This window comes from Typopeltis vanoorti, chromosome 6 (genome assembly GCF_054136105.1).
Source record: "Typopeltis vanoorti isolate ZY-2024b chromosome 6, IOZ_Tvanoo_1.0, whole genome shotgun sequence".
Classification (NCBI taxonomy): domain Eukaryota; kingdom Metazoa; phylum Arthropoda; class Arachnida; order Uropygi; family Thelyphonidae; genus Typopeltis; species Typopeltis vanoorti.
Genome location: NC_143554.1, coordinates 114,812,034 through 114,829,787, shown reverse-complemented (window position 1 = coordinate 114,829,787; position 17,754 = coordinate 114,812,034). Strand labels below are relative to the sequence as shown.

Below are 17,754 nucleotides of genomic sequence, written 5' to 3'. Positions count from 1 at the left end.
AACCACTCTGGTATCTCTCCATCAACCACCCTCCTATCCATCTCACCAACCCTATATCCATCCCCATCTGCTCCACTTTACTGATTACAGTAATATGTGGTATCCTGTCAAAGGCCTAGGCAAGATCCAGTAGAATCACTGTAAACCCATTACCCTTATCCAGTTCAGCCGTCACCGTATTATAAAACATGAGCAAGTTACTGAGGCATGATTTACCCTTCACAAAACCATGTTGTCCCCCATACAGTATCCTATTTTCATCTATCCAGTCCTGTATTCTTCTCTTGACTAATTTCTCCAAGACCTTGACAACGATTCCTGATATGCTAATCGGCCGGTAATTTACAACAGCAGTCTTGGAACCTCCTTTATGCAGTGGAACTATTTTCCCCTCTTTCCACCCCCTCGGAACTAACCCAGACCGACACTCAAATTAAACAAAATGGTCAAGGGTACTGACAATAGGTAGGTCTGGGTGGGGGGGGAGGTTGGTCTTTAGTAGAGCAGATAAGGGATGCCAATTTTTTATATGGTCTGTAACAAGAAGTCATGTTTTTTTAGAATTTTTGTAATTTTTTCCGAGGTGCCTAGGATATAGGGTATGGTGATGGATGTAGAGTAATCCTTGTTGTGAGGGGGGGGGGATGTTGGTTTCAATATGTTGTAGATTTTTTTGTGGGGATGGATAGCCATTCGCTGAGAAAGTGTTGAGAATGTGGTTTAGTTCTGTGGTTAAGGTATTGTCATTTGAACAGATAAGTTTAGTCCTGTTGTGTAGTGTTTTAATGACTCCATATTGTTGTGAGGGTGGGTGGTGGGATTGTTGGTGAATGTATCTGCCTGTATGGGTGGGTTTTCTATAGACTGAGAAAACCTAGGTTCCATCAGGCTGGTGGGTGACTAGCATGTCTAAGAAAGGAAGGCAGTTGTTTTTTTCTTCTTCCGGGGTGAATTTGATTCTGGGGTGTTGGTTGTTTAAGTGTTGAAAGTTTAACGTCTCTAAATCCAGAGTAAATTATTAAAAAAAGGGTGGCACACCAATTGGCAATTCCTATAGGTAGAGATGACCTGCTAATGCTTCTGCCTGATATCTCCACTTGGGCCTGGCTCCCACTGAAGAGACCTCAATAAAGGTCGAAACTAGTCTGGGTAGTGGCCCTTCCCTTAATGCATAACATTATACATATCCGCAAGGAGATGTGTTTTGCATTATAGGAGATACTGAGATAGGAGAGTTGATAGCTTGCTCCACCTTTGCAACGAGTTGCCCAGGCGTTGTACCACCTTAACCCAGTCCTGAAGATACTTTCAAGCGCAAACTTTGTTTGCTCACACTTGGATAAAGGATTAAACTAAATTTATTATTGTTTAAGTGTGTTAGGAAGGAGAGGAGTGCATCGGAGCCATTTGGCAAATTAGCGAACACATCATCAACATAGCAAAGCAATATGGTTGGTTTATGTGGGACAGAGTTTAAGGCTTTCTCTTCAAAAGTCTCCATATAAAAGTTGGCAAAGGGTGGGGAGAGTAGAGAACCCATGGCTGTTTCCTCTGTTTGTAGAATTTTCCTTGCCAAACAAAATAGCCCGAGTTCATTGTGAACTGAAATAGGGCTGTAATATCAGGAGGAAATTTAGCTTGGATTAGCTCTATGGATTCTTTGAGTGGGACATTTGTGAATAAGGAGGAGACATCAAAACTGACCATTACATCAGTGTGTTCGAGTGTAAGGTTTTCTATGCTGGCTTTGAAGTGGGCTGAGCTTTTTATGTGTGAAGGTGTGTTGCCAGTATAGTGTGTGAGAGCTTTGGTCAAATGTTTAGCTAGTTTGTATGTGGGGAAATCAATGCCATCCACTATGGGACGTAATGGCACATTTTCTTTATATATTTTTGGGAGTCCATAAATACTGGGATATTTATGGACTCCCAAGAACTAATGGGGGGGGGGGGGGTATGGAGTTAAATGGTTTTAATTTGTTAGTGACTTCTACAGGCCAAGAAGTGACCTTCTTAAGGAGCCTGTGGAGTTTTCCAATTTGTGAGTTGGTGGGATTCTATTTGATAGGGAGGTAAGTAGCCCAATCTAACAATAATAGAGCATTCAGCTTACCTGTGTAATCCTTTTGGTTAAGCAATACTGTGGCGTTCCCTTTATCCCCTTTGGTGATTATTATTTTCTTGTTTTTCTTTAATTCTAGTAGAGATTTAATTTCCTTACTGAGCATGTTAGTTTTTGGTGGTTTTGCTTTGGTCAGAACACAAGCCACATCCAGTCTAATATCGTTGGCAACGTGGTTTGAATGGTGTTGTGTCCTGTGTTCAATTTGTATCATAATGTCTTCAGCAGGTATTCTTCTAGGCGCAATGGTGAAGTTATGACCATGTGAGAGAGCGTCAAGTGCTTCAGGTTTCATACTAACTGATGAAAGGTTGACTACCGTTTCGGTAGGAAGTTGTAGTTTCGAGTTTCAGTTCTTTCTTAAATTTTCAAATTTTTTGATGTGTCGATCTCGTACTTTTTTAAATTCTTTCTCCACAGCGGTGCATAAGATGTCGTATAAAATAGACCAAATTTCATGGTTTATGGTGCTTGAAAGGTCATCTTCAAGTGCCTGGATAGCTAAGTAAGCATCATTCCGAAAACGGCGAGTCGTAGCAATTTGTTCCCTGAGCAAAGTTTGGCTGGCAGGGTTATAAATACGAAGAGCCTTTTGCAAAGAGAAACGGTGCTTAAATTTGACATAGTTTGGGATTACCTGGTTATCTCAGCAGCGTTTTAGGAAGGTGAGACGATTCAGTTGTCTTGATAACTTTAACTTCATTTTACCGTAATGGCAGGCCTTACATGCGATGGCATCTCCGTGGATTATAGTAATTCTCGTGGAAAGGCTTAGATGTTGGTTATGCATTTTTACTAAATAACTTAAGGAAATTACAACGTATACTAGGATATACATTAAAATAAATTTTAATATACTTCCAATATTTCGGCAACGTCACATTGCCATTTTCACAGGAACTTAAAAACAAGACACGTGCATGCAAGCATAACAAACAGTAAATGAGAACGAAGCAGGAAGCTATTCTTTCTCCTAAAAGTCCTGATGGTGCCCCCTAGTGGGCAATGTACCAAATTTTGGGCGACTGGGCTGAAGCTTCTGATGTAGGTTTCCCAAATTTGGAGCAGTCTCATGCACCCAAATTTGTTGAGGTTTGGATTGTTTCTTAGGGCTGAGGCCGATTCCATGAAAAGCCTTTGGTATTTGAATTTACTACAGTGTATTATCGTGGCTTTCTTCCACTGTATTCTATGGCGGGTATCCAGCACATGGTCTGCAAGACCAGAGTGGCTGTATTGGTGAAACCGGAGGTAGTCCTTGTGTTCTGAAATTCTGATATTAGATGTCCTGCCTGTTTAGCCAAAGTAGGACAGCTTTTTTTAATTTTATATCGTATATAATTTTTTAATGTGTATCCTAGTATACGTTGTAATTTCCTTAAGCTATTTAGTAAAAATAAGGAATAGATTGTCTTAAGTTCCATAATGACTATGAACATGTTGCCACCTATTGGTGAGAGTGATCATAAGGTAAATTCCACACCTTTAGCCACCTGGGAGGTGACTAAAGGTGTGGAATTTTCGATTAAGACGGGGTATATGTGGAATTACCGTGCTGGCAAGTATGACAAGCTTAGGAGATTGCTTGGATTAGTGCAATGGCATGTAAAACTGCAAGGGCTGGATGTCAATAGAGCATGGAAAGTGGTCAAGGAGCATTTACAGGAGGTTATACCTAGGGTCCGAATAGTAAAACAAGTAGGGGTTAAATGGATGAATAACACCATTAAGCTTGAGCTACAAAAAAAGAAACAACTGTGGAAGGAATTTAAAGAAAAAGATGACCTGCAAGCACACGAGCAGTATAAAGCACCGGCCAGAAGGGTAACGAGTGTGGTAAAAAAAAAACAAAAGCGGATTATGAAAGAAAACTAGCTATGCAAGCTCAAGAGAATCCCAAACAGTTCTTTCAATATGCTGCAAGCAAAAAAAAAAAACTGTGCAAGGCAAAATGATTTTAAGGAATAACGATGGTAAGGAGGTCACTGAATTAGTCGGTATAGTGGAATTACTGAGCGAGCACTTTGCAAGAGTATATCATCCAGGTGGTGACATTGAAAAAATGAAGGAACCATTAGTTTATATGGGAATTGTGATGAATGAAGTGGAGGTGAATAGTCTATTACAGAACCTTAATATCAATACATCTGTGGGATTGGATGGTATACCAGCACGGGTCTTACGTGAAGCAGCTAAAGAATTATCAGTGCCCTTGACCATGTTGTTTAATCTGAGTCTCGGGTCTTGTTTAGTCCCAAAGGTGTGGAAAGAGGGGAAAATAGTTCCACTACATAAAGGAAGATCCAAGACTACTGTTACAAATTAACGACCAATCAGCACATCAGGATTCATTGTCAAGGTCTTGGAGAAAGTAGTCAAGGGAAAAATACAAGAATGGATTGATGAAAATGAGATACTGTGCAGAGGACAGCATGGCTTTGTGAAGGGTAGATCATGCCTCAGTAACTTGCTCAAGTTTTATAACACAGTGACGGCTGAACTGGATAAGGGTAATGGGTTTAAAGTAATACTGCTGGACCTGGCTAAGGCATTTGACAGAATACCACATGGAATTCTAATCCGTAAACTACAACATATGGGAATGGATATAGGATTGGTGAGATGGATAGGTGGGTGGTTGATGGAGAGATATCAGAGAGTAGTTTATTCAGGAGTAGAGTCCAAATGACAGCCTGTGACTAGTCGTGTGCCACAGGGTTCTGTTCTTGGACCACTGTTGTTTAATTTGTTCATTAATGATATAGGGACGGATCTGAGAGGAACAGTTCATTTGTTCGCTGATGATGCAAAGTTGGGTAGGGCAATAGTGAATGCAGAAGATGTCAAAATCTTGCGGGATGACTTGGATAGATTGGAGTTCTGGCTAAGGAGAATGGATGCCAATTTAATGTGACAAAATGTAAGGTTATGCATTTTGGGGTGAAAAGATTAGCAGCAGTATACCACATTGATGGAACTGTACTCCAGGAGATTGATGAGGCCAGGGACTTGGGAGTGTTGGTGGATAGGGAGATGAAGTTTAGGGGGGCACATTGCAAAAGTAGCTAAATCAGCTAATCAACTCACTTGGTTGTTGAAAAATACTTTGATGAGCAGAGACAAGCAAGTTATTGTACCTCTGTACCGAGCTTTGATAAGACCTCATCTCGACTACTGTGCCCAGATTTGGTCACCTAGGTTTCTTCTTGATGCGGAGAGGATCCAGAGGTGAGTGACCAAGATGATAGCAGGTCTATGGAATGAACCTTATGAGAACAGGTTGAAGATTTGTGGGTTGCAGAAATTAGTTGATAGGCAGAAAAGGGGAGATATGATTGAGACATTCAAATTGCTAAAGGGTTTTTATAGGATTAATTCAGAGGATATTTTTGAGATCAGGACTGGTGTTGGGAGAACTAGGGGACACCTATGGAAGCTGGGCAAGAGTGTGGTAAGATGTTTAGTAAGGGTGTTAGAGCTGGGTTCTTTACTTTTAGAGTGGTAAATGAGTGGAATAAGCTGCTAGAGTCTGTTGTGGGTGTTATGAAAGTGAGTGAGTTCAAGGCAAGTTATGATAAGATACTGTGAGAATGTTGTATAGTTGTGTGGACATGATGTTTAGGACCTCCCTCGATGAGTCTAAGGACTCCCTGGAGTCGCCTGTAATAATAATAATAACTTCGTCCACTGGAACACTGCTGAACAAAGATACAATATCTAGACATGCTAGAATATCTGATGCTGTGATGGAAATTTCCCATAGTTTTTGTGCAAAGTGTTCTGAGTTTTTGATGGAGGCCATATGTCTTATGTAGTACTTTAGAAGATTAGCAAGATGTTTTGATAACAGAGAGTAAGTGAACTAACGCTATCTATGATCGGCTGAAGAGGAATGCTAGTCTTGTGTAACTTGGGTGCTCCATACAGATGTGAAGTTAAGGGGGGGGTGCATAGATTACAATTTTTTTCTTTAGATCTATAGGCCATGTGAGCATGTAGCATAAGAGATTGTTTAGTCACTATGATTTGTCCAAGTAGGGTCATAATCTAATGGAGTATAAATGGAGGAATTTGGGAGTAAGAGGGAAATCTTACACATGTAATCAGTTGTATTCATGATGACAGTTGAATTGCTTTTGTTAACTTTTAGTATTAAAATATCCTTGGTCTTTTTTTTTTTTTTTTTAAATCAGAAAGAGCACTTTTCCTGAGGAGTTGATGTTTTTGGAGGGTGAGAAGAATAAAGAAGGATTGTGGTATTCAATCTGATGTCAATTGCAACAGGTTGTGAGAGAAAGTAAAGGGCCTTTTTCACATTGCCAATAAAATCCATTTAGGAATGTGTTCTAGCATGGCAGCAAAGTTGAACCTTTCTTTAAAAATACTAGCTTCCACTGTTCAAGTTATAATTTGGGATGTTTACTAACATTTTTTTCAATCAGCTAGAGTAACTTTTGGGATGAACTTTTTTTTTTTTTTTTTTTTTTTTTTTTTTTTTTTTTTTTTTTTTTGCAAAGAGCATTACATTTTTTGATTTCTCTGTATTTGGATGATCAAAAAAATGCTGTTGTAAGATGAGCTGATCATTTTATCTAAAAAATGATCACAGGCTAGTATCTATGCAGTCTTCTAGAAAACAACTGAAGGCATGAAGAATCAAACTTGGTTAGCATACCTTGTGGATTTTATCCTACAGTGTTACAGGTCAAATGATGGGGTTTTTTTTTGATAGATTTGGTTAGCTTTTCTAGAATAGAAATGTGTCTTTGAAATAAAAAAAAAAATTTGGGATTATGTCATTGTTCCTACCTCTTTAGGAATGTGAGTTGGTTCAATAATCTAGCCTTGTTACCTGTTCTAGTTGAATTACCTTTTTATCTGTTTTTCCACTTGTAATGGTTCCTACATGTTTCTGTCTTTTAGTAATGTTATGGTTCATGTTAGCCTTGTATTTTTTGTTGATCCTAATTCTGACCCAGAAGAAGCCACAAATATATGCAGTGAACCTAGTCAGTTTCATTTATGTGTATTAATATGGCCGAAAAATTCCAATGTATTCCTTCAGCATTATGGGAATGATGCAGAAAACACCAACATATAGAAGTAAGGATGTTACGATTCCATTGTACAAGGCTTTGATCAAGGGAAGACATGATCGAGACATATGAAGTTGGTAAGGGGTAGCAGATTAATGTGGATGAGATTTTTTATAGAATATCTGGCGATGGGAGGGGGGGGGGTGATGAGAAGTACATTTTCTGCATGGAGAGTGGTGGTTGTAGAGACAATGAATGCGATTAAGTCAAGGTATGATGAGTTGTGCATGTGAGAGCAGGACTGCCTGCAATGAGTCTCTTGACTCCATGGAGGGCTGTTAATAATAAATAATAATCAGGTTTATAAGAAACCAAGTTAATTAGCCATGATAAGGCCTATCACTTAACATTTCTGAACTGTTCCATAAAAAAATTTGCATCAAAATCACAGTAATTTTACAATCCAGCTTTAATGATAATCTTGCAATAAGAAATGAAAATTATGTCAGTACAAGACATTCGAAATCCTTGCATGTGCAGATCTGCAATTACAATAACTGGGGAAAATACAGAAGGAAATAGGAAATGTGGATTTGAGTTTGTATGTGTGTCGAGCAATTCAATATCAAAAAGCACACTATCATAATCCTTAAAGAAACCTAAATATTTACAAATAAATTTAAATAACTAAATTAACTTACATTAAGGTGTTCAATTGTTTTTAGTTTAATTTCAGAGCGAGCTGGATTTAGATGCTCAAATATCACAGAGTCAGCACCTTTGCAATATAGTTTTATTTTACCATTTTTCCTAATTATCACCTGAAAATATAGAACACAATAATGAAAAATGAAAAATAAAAATCAAAGGATTACCAGTGTTAAAATAACACATAACATTCCAATTATATCAATTTGAAAATGCATTTATAAAAAAAAGTCATACCAAATCGAAAAACTGTTGCAAAATAAGCACTCTAATACAATAGGCTCAATGTCTGCGCAGCTCAGTGGAAGTGACACTTGCATCCTCTGCACTAGGCTGTCCAAAGATGAACTTCTTAAGTTCAAATCTAGTTGCTGAATGGAAAAACTTTTTCTAACGTTATGGTTTGAAGCCTTTCTTCGACTGGTTCCCGAGCTGGTGATCTCTGGCATGGGCAAGTGGATTTTTTGTCCCCTAAACTCAAGAAAATCAACCGTAGAATCCACACTATTTTTCAGACAAGAAAATATCCTGTTAGGATTAGGCACCAAGAGATGGCAGCACTTGTTTGCCAGTCCCTCATCGATTGCTACTTATAATTAGTAACAGTCTTGGCCAGCTATCTCTGATTGGCTACTGGTGGAGACTGAACTGCCCACTTGGTCTCCAAAAGCTACATAGGGTTAAAAAAGGCCCTGCCTACTCTCTATGAGGGAATAAAAGGCATTAGCTAATTTATATTTCATAATACAGTAAAGTGACTTAAAGTTTTCAAAATTTAAGTATTTTTTTTGTTGTGAATCGTAAACAGTTATATCTGTTTCCATTTCCAAATTAAAGGACATGTACATGTGAGCAAAATAAGTTGTTTTCTCTGTTGGTATTTTACAAGAAAAAAAGGAGTGCTGGTTCAATTATTGTGCACAATAATCAGGCTCTTCCCAAATCTCTAAGGTTCTATCATTTAACAAGTATCCTCACCCACGCAGATCTCAGTCTGAATAGCCAAATGGATAACTTTATTTAGCAATGAAAGACCATGGGTTCAAATCCTATAGCAGCATGGATTCTTTGTGAAAGTTTTCATGCAGTAAATGAGTTTCAGAGCCAAGCGTGAGTTTATAAGGGCTTTTCAAATAAGGTGGTTACACTGATAACTAGCTAGTTATTCCTACCTTTTGCAAAACAGACAAACTGCTTAGAAAACACATGACAATATACTGCCCTCATAACTTGAATTGCTTCTTTAGCTGTAATTTTAATGAAAGGAAACCCACCTCGAGACCACTACATTATTTAATGGATGCCTAAAAGTGAACAAAAAAAAATTTGATCTCTAAAATAGATTCTTATCTAATTACCAATCCATAATTTTAATGTAAAATAAGTTTCCAATTTTTTTTGTGGGTGGGATTATTAAAAAAAAAAAATTAAGCCTCCAGTTCTTAAGACTGCAATTAGTTCATTCACTGCAGCTACTTCATTTTATTTCAGATGAGTTCATTTTAGTCATGCAACATTCACAACTATCCTTATGGTGAATTTTTGGGTTCAGTTTGTAAGATGAAAAACTTGAGAAAGCCAAACTAGCATGGAAGGGAACAAGGGGGAGAAAGAGGTCTACCACCTCTATATAAGACTAGATGGACCAACTTACTTCCTTCAGTTAAAAAAGTCAATATTTTTTTTTGGGTGAAGAGGAGAGTAGAAGATCTCCTACCTCTATATGAGACTAGCTAAAATAATTTACCTGCAGCTGAAAGCATTTATAATCACTACTGTAAAGATAATATTTAGCCTTTATACATGATTATTTTAAAATTATCATTAATCTAAATATATTATTATTCTTTCAGAATCCAAAGAACATTTGGAAAAAACAATAAAAATTTTAAATGAAGAATGCAGTACAGTAACAAGGTTATTAAGCATTTGTGGCAAGTGTCTAACTTGCATCCCCCCCCCCAACCTAAAAATTATATTTAAATTTTTCAAAATTTTTGTAACAAGTTAAATTTTACTAAACGCAATATGTTAAATACTTACTATTAACACCGTCAAAATGAATTGCAGTATGTCCGTTTGTGTGTCTAAAGCAGTGTATTGCCGAAATTCGAAATTTAAAAATACAATATAAAATAGTAGACTTTTATATCTATTTATTTATTTTTAACATTTTTTTTTTTTTTACGCTTTGCACCCCAAACTACGCCCTCGTTACGGCACTGGAAGAATGCAACACTTTTGGAATGAATCAATTTAAGCAAAACTAAAAGAATGAAAATAGGAAGAGATGAGCTAAAAATGTCGATACACTTAGAAAAAATCATATACTTTAAGTAAAGCAATTTACATATCTTGGCAGTCTCGTTACTCACAACCTCAATAACCAGCAACCACCAGCATGCATTTCACCAATCTAGATCTGCAGCTGACCTCTTAGTCTACATTAGACAACACTAGCCATGTGCCACAAAAGAGGTTTAGAGAAACATGCTGTGACTAGACATTTCCAGAACTTTTAATCGAGTTTTAATGAGGCCTGCTAAGCAAACTGCTAACTCTCAATCCACCTGTTACCCTCTGTAACTGAGTTGCCAGCTTTCTCTCTGATTATTCACTGCACATCATGACTCCATCCCTTCTGGCTTCACTACCAATGCAGAAGCACCTCAGAGGTTTGTCCTGTCACTTACCTTCTTTCAGAAATCTTATATATAAACGACTCTCCCAATCACCACTAATTCTATCTATAGCTTTGTTGATGATAGTGGACTCCATCCTATTAATTTCATAAATCCTGCCATGTTCTGGCATCCCAAGCATTAAGATCATTTACAGCCAGCGTCTTAAACAATGATCTCCAATAAACATCCTTTCAATGGGGGTGAGAATGATGCAGCCTTGTCTTTTATATCACAAAAGGGAATCTCTCTTTTATGTCACAAAAGGGAATCTCAGTTCACTTTCTTAGTAACAGACAAATTACCAGACAAGATGAGATTTCTTTTCTTGGACTGGTATTTACCTCTTGCAGCATAAACACATCACACTGATAATTCAGCCTCTAAAAGAACTAGCCATTCTTGTCCACTCAAGATGTTATTTTTCACACACACAGCTACTAACTCTATACAAATTCCAAATCCACCATCCTTGGAATAATGTTCACATTTGTGATGGTGCACCTAAAACCTGTCTGAAAATTTTTGATGCTGCTCAAAGGGGAAGCAGTTCTGCTCACAGATCTGCTTGTCTCAGATTCAAGCAAGTATTAACTTCCCTCACAGAAGCACTATCTTAGATATGTGTCTTTTCTATAGATATTTCCATGGTCACTGCTCCATTAAACTGGAAACCATCTCCAAATATCCACTTTCTGATGGGCCTGTTAAAACAAGAGTAGCAGCTGCCCAACTTCCTTTTTAAGCACAGCTACAAACACACTGAAGCTGCTTCTCCTCTGTCTTCTAGAACAGCATTCTTCATGAAGCAATCTTACATAACTACAACCGCCAGCTCTCTCTTAAAGAAAAATGTCAAACTTCTTTCTCAATCCTTACCTGCACTGCATACGGGTCTTATATGTCCTGAAAGTTCTTCTTTCATGTATGGGATCAATATTAAAAAAAAAAACATTGTCTGGAATATAACTAGTGATTATCATGTTATCTTTAACATATTATAATTCTAATCTGGAAAAATTTTCAAAAATGACACATGAACGAATTCTTGGAAACTTCAAGTTTTTCAGATCAATGCTGCATGGAATCATGAAGAATGTTTATTGCTAACATGCATTCACAGGAATGTGAATGCATGTTAGCAATAAACAGACAAGTGTCTAACTATTATTCGAAATTTGATGAATGCTTCTGTACTTCTTTGCTTATTGGCTATCTCTAAATTGCTACTTTATTTTCACTGGTCTGAAGCCAGTGAACATAAAGATTGAACTTTGTAATTTTCTTGTAATTTTCACTCATGTTTCATATAATGGGTTAACTGTAGCCTGTCATTCTAAACACAAAATTATCTCCTCAGAGAATAAGTGTTTTTATATCATCATGAAATTCCTAACATGTATTCTCATTCAGGTTATATATTTTCTGTTTTCTAAGACACTTTTTACTGTATTAATTCATCAAGATCTTCCTGTAGGTATTCTTCCTGCCATCCTATCAAAGAATACTTGCTTTGCTAATCTTCTTTCTCCCATTCAGTTAAAGTGTCCATACCACCTGAGATTAGTCCTGCTTACACATTCCTGAATGCTAAGTGTCAAGTTCTTTCCTAATATCCTCATTTCTAATATGATACTGCCATTGATGCCATATGTTCAGTCCCATAATCTTTCTCAAGACTCTCGTATATGGTCTCCAGTCTTTGATCAAGAGTTTTATTTCAAACCCAGTTCTCAGATCCCTAAGTTAAAATTGTTTTGAACATGGTCTTGTATACAGCTAGTTCAATATTTTGACTAATTTCCTTCTTATTCCATATAAATTTATTCAGTTAAATTCTTACCATACCAGCTTTGCTAATTCTGTTATCTAATTTCATATTTAATTCATCATTCTCACTAAAAACTGTACCTAAATAGCTGAAATGTTTTCTTGTTCTACAGGTTCTCCATTCAGAATGCAGTTGACGTTTTCAATATTTCTGCGAATTTTTGTTTTGTCTTGAATGGAGAACAAAAATAATCCTGATATCAAAATCGGATATGTTAATCTTAGCTCTTTACCTTATAGTGCTGATTTTCACACCAAATATAGCATCTGAAGTATAACATCTGCATAAGGTAAAGAGAGCTGAGATTGACATCTCCAATTTTGATATTAGATTTACCTTCGTAATGTAATCTATTCAGATGATGAATAACATTGAACATAATATTTACCCTTGTCTCACCCATGATTTAACATCAAATCATCTTCCTGTATGTCCTTTAATTCTAACTGCCAAATTAAAACTCAAATACTGACTGAGTATTGCTTAATATAATAAATTTAGTTTAATCCTTTATCCAAGTGTGAGCAAACAAAGTTTGCGCTTGAAAGTATCTTCAGGACTGGGGTAAGGTGGTACAACACCAGGGCAACTCGTTGCAATGGTGGAGCAAGCTACCAACACTCCTGTCTCAGTATCTCCTATAATGCAAAACATCTCCTTGCGGATATGTCTAATGTTATGCATTAAGGGAAGGGCCACTACCCAGACTAGTTTCGACCTTTATTGAGGTCTCTTCAGTGGGAGCCAGGCCCAAGCTGAGATACCAGGCAGAAGCATTCACAGGTCATCTCTACCTATAGGAGTTGCCAAATGGTGTGCCACCCTTTTTTAATAAATTACTCTGGATTTAGAGAAAGATGTTGAAAGTTTATTTTTCACTTGGTTAGAGGATAATAAATTTAGTTTAATCCTTTATCCAAGTGTGAGCAAACAAAGTTTGCACTTGAAAGTATCTTCAGGACTGGGGTAAGGTGGTACAACCTGGTGTTGTACCCCAGGTACAACACCAGGTTGTAACAATGTTGTTTACAATTCTGTTGTAAAAGCTAGTTATGTGGTTTGCAACCACATAACTAGCTTTTACAATAGAATCTGTTTCAGTTGTTATTTTTTTTTAAAAAAATTTGTTGAGATGATAGACTTTTTTTCAGCTCTGCTATTTTGTCTTTACGACACATTACTTGATACGCACTAAATTTCGCATTTGCATGTAATGCCTTTTCAAATTGTAGTCTTTGAAAACTGGCACAAATTCCTTAGTATTTGCCTCGACAAAAAAGTAGTCATCTGTCCACTTTTCGTTGAACAATCTTCATTCTATAATTTTTCTTTTTTTTTTGGTTCAGTTTTCTTTGGAGACGCTGTGGAAGTCATGCTGGAATTAAAAAAAAAAAAAAAAAGATTGAAAATTAGAAAGCAAGGTTTAATAACCACCAAATCGCCAAATTTTTACTACTAAAAAAATTACTCGCCAAATCGCCACAAACACATGTAACGTCTGCACCTTTCTTCGGTGTCAACTCAACTGTTTACAAGTGCACATTGAACGCCGTACCAGCATACCCATTGCGCATATAGAGAGAAATCTATACATCTATTTTTAGTTGCAATCTCACAAGTTTGTAAATTTACGATTTTTTTGTTGGGCCACATGCGGCCCGCGGGTTGGACAAGTCGGCTCTAGAGTTTGAAGAATAAATACGGCAGAAATGAAATGGATGAGTAATCTAATTAAGCAAGAGATTTATAAGAAAAAGACGATGTGGAAGGAATACTGTGTGCATAAGGATGATGTCCATTATGAAAATTATAAGCAATAGGCCAGAAGAGTCGCAACTGTTGTACAGAAAGCTAAGCCTGAGTATGAAAAGAAACCGGTTCTGCAAGCTAAAGACAACCCACAAGAATTCTATCGATATGCTGCAAGTAAAAGAAATGTATGCAACATTAAGCTCACTGCTACCTCTTCAGTTGTACTAGAGTTGTTACACAATCTGAATAAGAATTTGTAATAGGAACTGACAGGATACCAGGATGGATGCTAAAAGAGCAGCTGAAGTGGCCATTTCTTTATGACTAAGCTACATAATTTGAGTCTCAGGACAGGATGCAATGATGATGCAAAGAGTCCACAGGAGAAGAAACAATGTATGATAATATATTGTTTCAATCTATTGATGTATCCATTTATTGACATATCAGTATCTCTGAAATAAGTGAAGATTTTGGAAAAGTTGGCTAAGGTTTGCATTCAGAAAAGGGTTGAAAGAGAATCTCTACTTTGCAATGAACTGCATGGGTTTACTAAGGAAAGGTCATGTTTTAGCAACTGGATAATGTTACCACTGAGTTAGACAAAGGGAATGGATACACCTTGATACTTTTGGATTTTGTTAAGGGTTTTGACAGAATACAGCATCAAAGACTTTTGCATAAATTGGAGAATATGAGTTTAAATTATAAAATATTAGCATGGATAAGAGGATGGCTTTTTGATATCTGTCAGTGAGTCAGATGGCTGACTGACAGATATCAAAAAGTGGTATATGGGAGATGTGAGTCAGCAAGATTTAAGGTAACAAGTCCACTGTTATTCAATCTGTACATTAATGATATTGTCAGGATTTGACAGGCGACATGCAGCTATTTGCTGATGATGCAAAGATAGAGTAATCAGGAATGCTGCTGATATACAGTACTTGCAGAATGATTTTAATAGGCTGGAATTGTGAGCATGGAAAATGGATGTCAGTTCAATGTTAATATTGTATATGTAAAGTCATGCACTTTGGTATGATCTACTATTCAAATGTTGTATTATATTGATGGAATCATGCCAGAAGAAACTGATCAGGGTAGGGATCTTGGAGTTTTAGTAGACAGGAAGTTGAAGCCCAAGGGCCATATAACACAGATTGAAAATACAACTCAGACGATAATTACAATGCTCAAGCAAACTAAAGTGTAAAGATAAGGAAGTCATTTTGTCTCTATAAGGCTTTGCTAAGACCTCACTCAGACTACTGAATGCAGGTCTGGTCTCCTGCTTTTCATGGTGATTCTGATACGGTGGAGTATTAGAAATAATATCTGCATTGCAGAATACCGATTACGAAGAGAGACTGAGAATTTTTAGACTGCAGACACTAACAAACAGGAGAAAGAGGGATGATATGATTGAGACAAACTTGTGAAAGTGTCAGGCAGGATACCAATAGAATTTTTCATTTTATGGATGGTGTGGAAAAGATACAAAGGCATTCTTGGAAGCTGAGAGTGAATGCTGTCAAGAAAGAGGTGAGGGCTAAATTGCAGATTGGAATGAGCTGCCATTAGAAGTAGTGAGTGCAAGTAGTGTAAATGAATTCAAGAACAGGTGTGATAGCTGGTTTGGGCAATATGTGGCCTCACTCAGTGAGTCCCTGATTTATCTACTTCAACTGCCTTTCCATGTGTCAGGTTTTTGATTGCTTTTTCTGCTTCAAGCACTGATATGATATAATATGATTTCGTTCCTGCTAAGTGTTTTCTACCACATTACTGTCGCTGTTTGTTTCATTTAGCAATCTTTCAATGCAATTATAGTAATTTCATGTAAAAAAAAAAAAATTATAAAAATATAAAATTGATAAAAATAAACAAAATAAATCCTTAGCCTACCAATGGTACAAATGTACTATAGCTTTCCATATAAACTTTCATGAGTGAGAGTCACAACATAAGAATAAAAAATTACTCCAGACATGTAGAATATCTTCATCTTCAGTGTTACTTTATCATATCCGATTTCTTTTACAGCTCTCTTTTCTCCATTTCTAAGCTTTTTCAATAGCCTCTAGAATATTTTGCTACCTTTCTGATATTTATTTTCTGTGTTCTTACCAGTCTTCCCATGACTTTTGTTTAGCTAGTTCTCTCCAAGAATTAGTTCTCTCCATCAATATGTTTTCTTCTTTTCCTTTCACTGCCTCTAACTTCCTGAGTCCATTATGTAGTCTTGATTTTTTTTTTTTTTTTTTTTTTTTAAATAATTGCCCACAACCTTATCACATGCCTCTCTGGCAGAATCAATGTTTTCTTCAGGGCTTGCCAATGAATCTCGAAGGTTTAGTTCTTGTTTTCAAACTCTTTCCTTTTTTCAAAAATAATGTTTGTGTACTTTAGTCTACATTCACCTCTAATTTGAAAATGATCAACTTTGATTCATTTTCAAACTTTCTTAATCTTTCCATTATGAAATTTAAAATCCTCTGTACACACTTGTGACAAGTAATAGGAAAACATCACATCAATAATAACAGAGTCAATGAGACTTTTCTTATTTTTTACATCCTCTCTCCATGCGACTTTGTATTCAAACTTTATATCCATGTGGATCAAAAAGGTTGGTAATACTGCTTTGTCAGTTTGAGTTGTCTTACTCAAGTGAGGTATAACGGGCATCACATGAATAATGGTTAGTGTAATCTTCCTGTAATGAGTCTTGAGTCTTCAGATCCATGGAGATTCCCTTACTAAGTTTACAGGAGTAAGAAAATGTGGTTTTTCTTCAATATTAATACTTAAATACAGCATAATAAAAATCAATATATTTTTTCAAGGGAAAGGGAGAGAACATATTGCAATTATCATTTAGAGTAATCATGCTCAAGTCACTGAGCATGATTATAAATCATGCTTACAGTGCACTGAGTATAAAGCAGACTACAATGAAAATATTTGTGTGCAACAACTGTCTCCTTTAGTTTGAATATAATATACAAGAAAACAAGAATGCTATTTTGTATATAATAAAATGAAATCTATCACAACTCTTCTGCCATAGACACAAATTATGTTTACTTACAGACATGCGCTTGCGAACATTGTTGAAATCAAGGATTGCTAGAAGGTCAAATGTTTCTCTTACTCCCATGACTTCTATTGTTATGCTAGAAGGAGTACGATGCTGTAGGGGAAAAAAATTATATATATATATATACATACACACACACATACAAAAATTCTGTTATTTTTATGACTTATGTATGTAGGTAACATTAATTATAATTTATTTAAACCTAGCCCTTATCAGTCCATTGAAAGTTAGACTTTTCTTCACATGGATAATTCATACATAAATACAAAACAAATTATCATACAAGATCATTTGATATATTAACAGTCATTTGAGTTTCATTTACAGATATACTATGGTTCATTACTGTCACTACTTGCATCTTAACTGTAATCAATGATGCAATTAATGATTACAGATGTAATCACTGATGTTTATGAAAGCATAAAGCTAAGTTGGGAATGATGGTATATTTTGTCATTGTGTCTGGTATCTCTTTGCCAGGATCAGATCTATAAAAAAAATCTGAAGAGGGAAGGA

At 36.4% G+C, this 17,754-nt stretch overlaps 1 protein-coding gene across 3 annotated transcripts in view; it reads right to left on the bottom strand.

Annotated features, from left to right (window-relative positions):
- LOC150105831 (phospholipid-transporting ATPase ID-like) overlaps positions 1-17,754 on the bottom strand; it is a 311,509-nt gene that overhangs the window by 81,777 nt on the left and 211,978 nt on the right. For all 3 annotated transcript variants that reach the window (XM_090394368.1, XM_090394369.1, XM_090394370.1), the window contains 2 exons: positions 17,224-17,325; positions 7,859-7,978 (listed from right to left, as the gene is read on the bottom strand). In XM_090394368.1, coding sequence (XP_090250494.1) covers positions 7,859-7,978; positions 17,224-17,325 — 222 coding nt within the window. The remainder of the gene's footprint in view (positions 1-7,858; positions 7,979-17,223; positions 17,326-17,754) is intronic.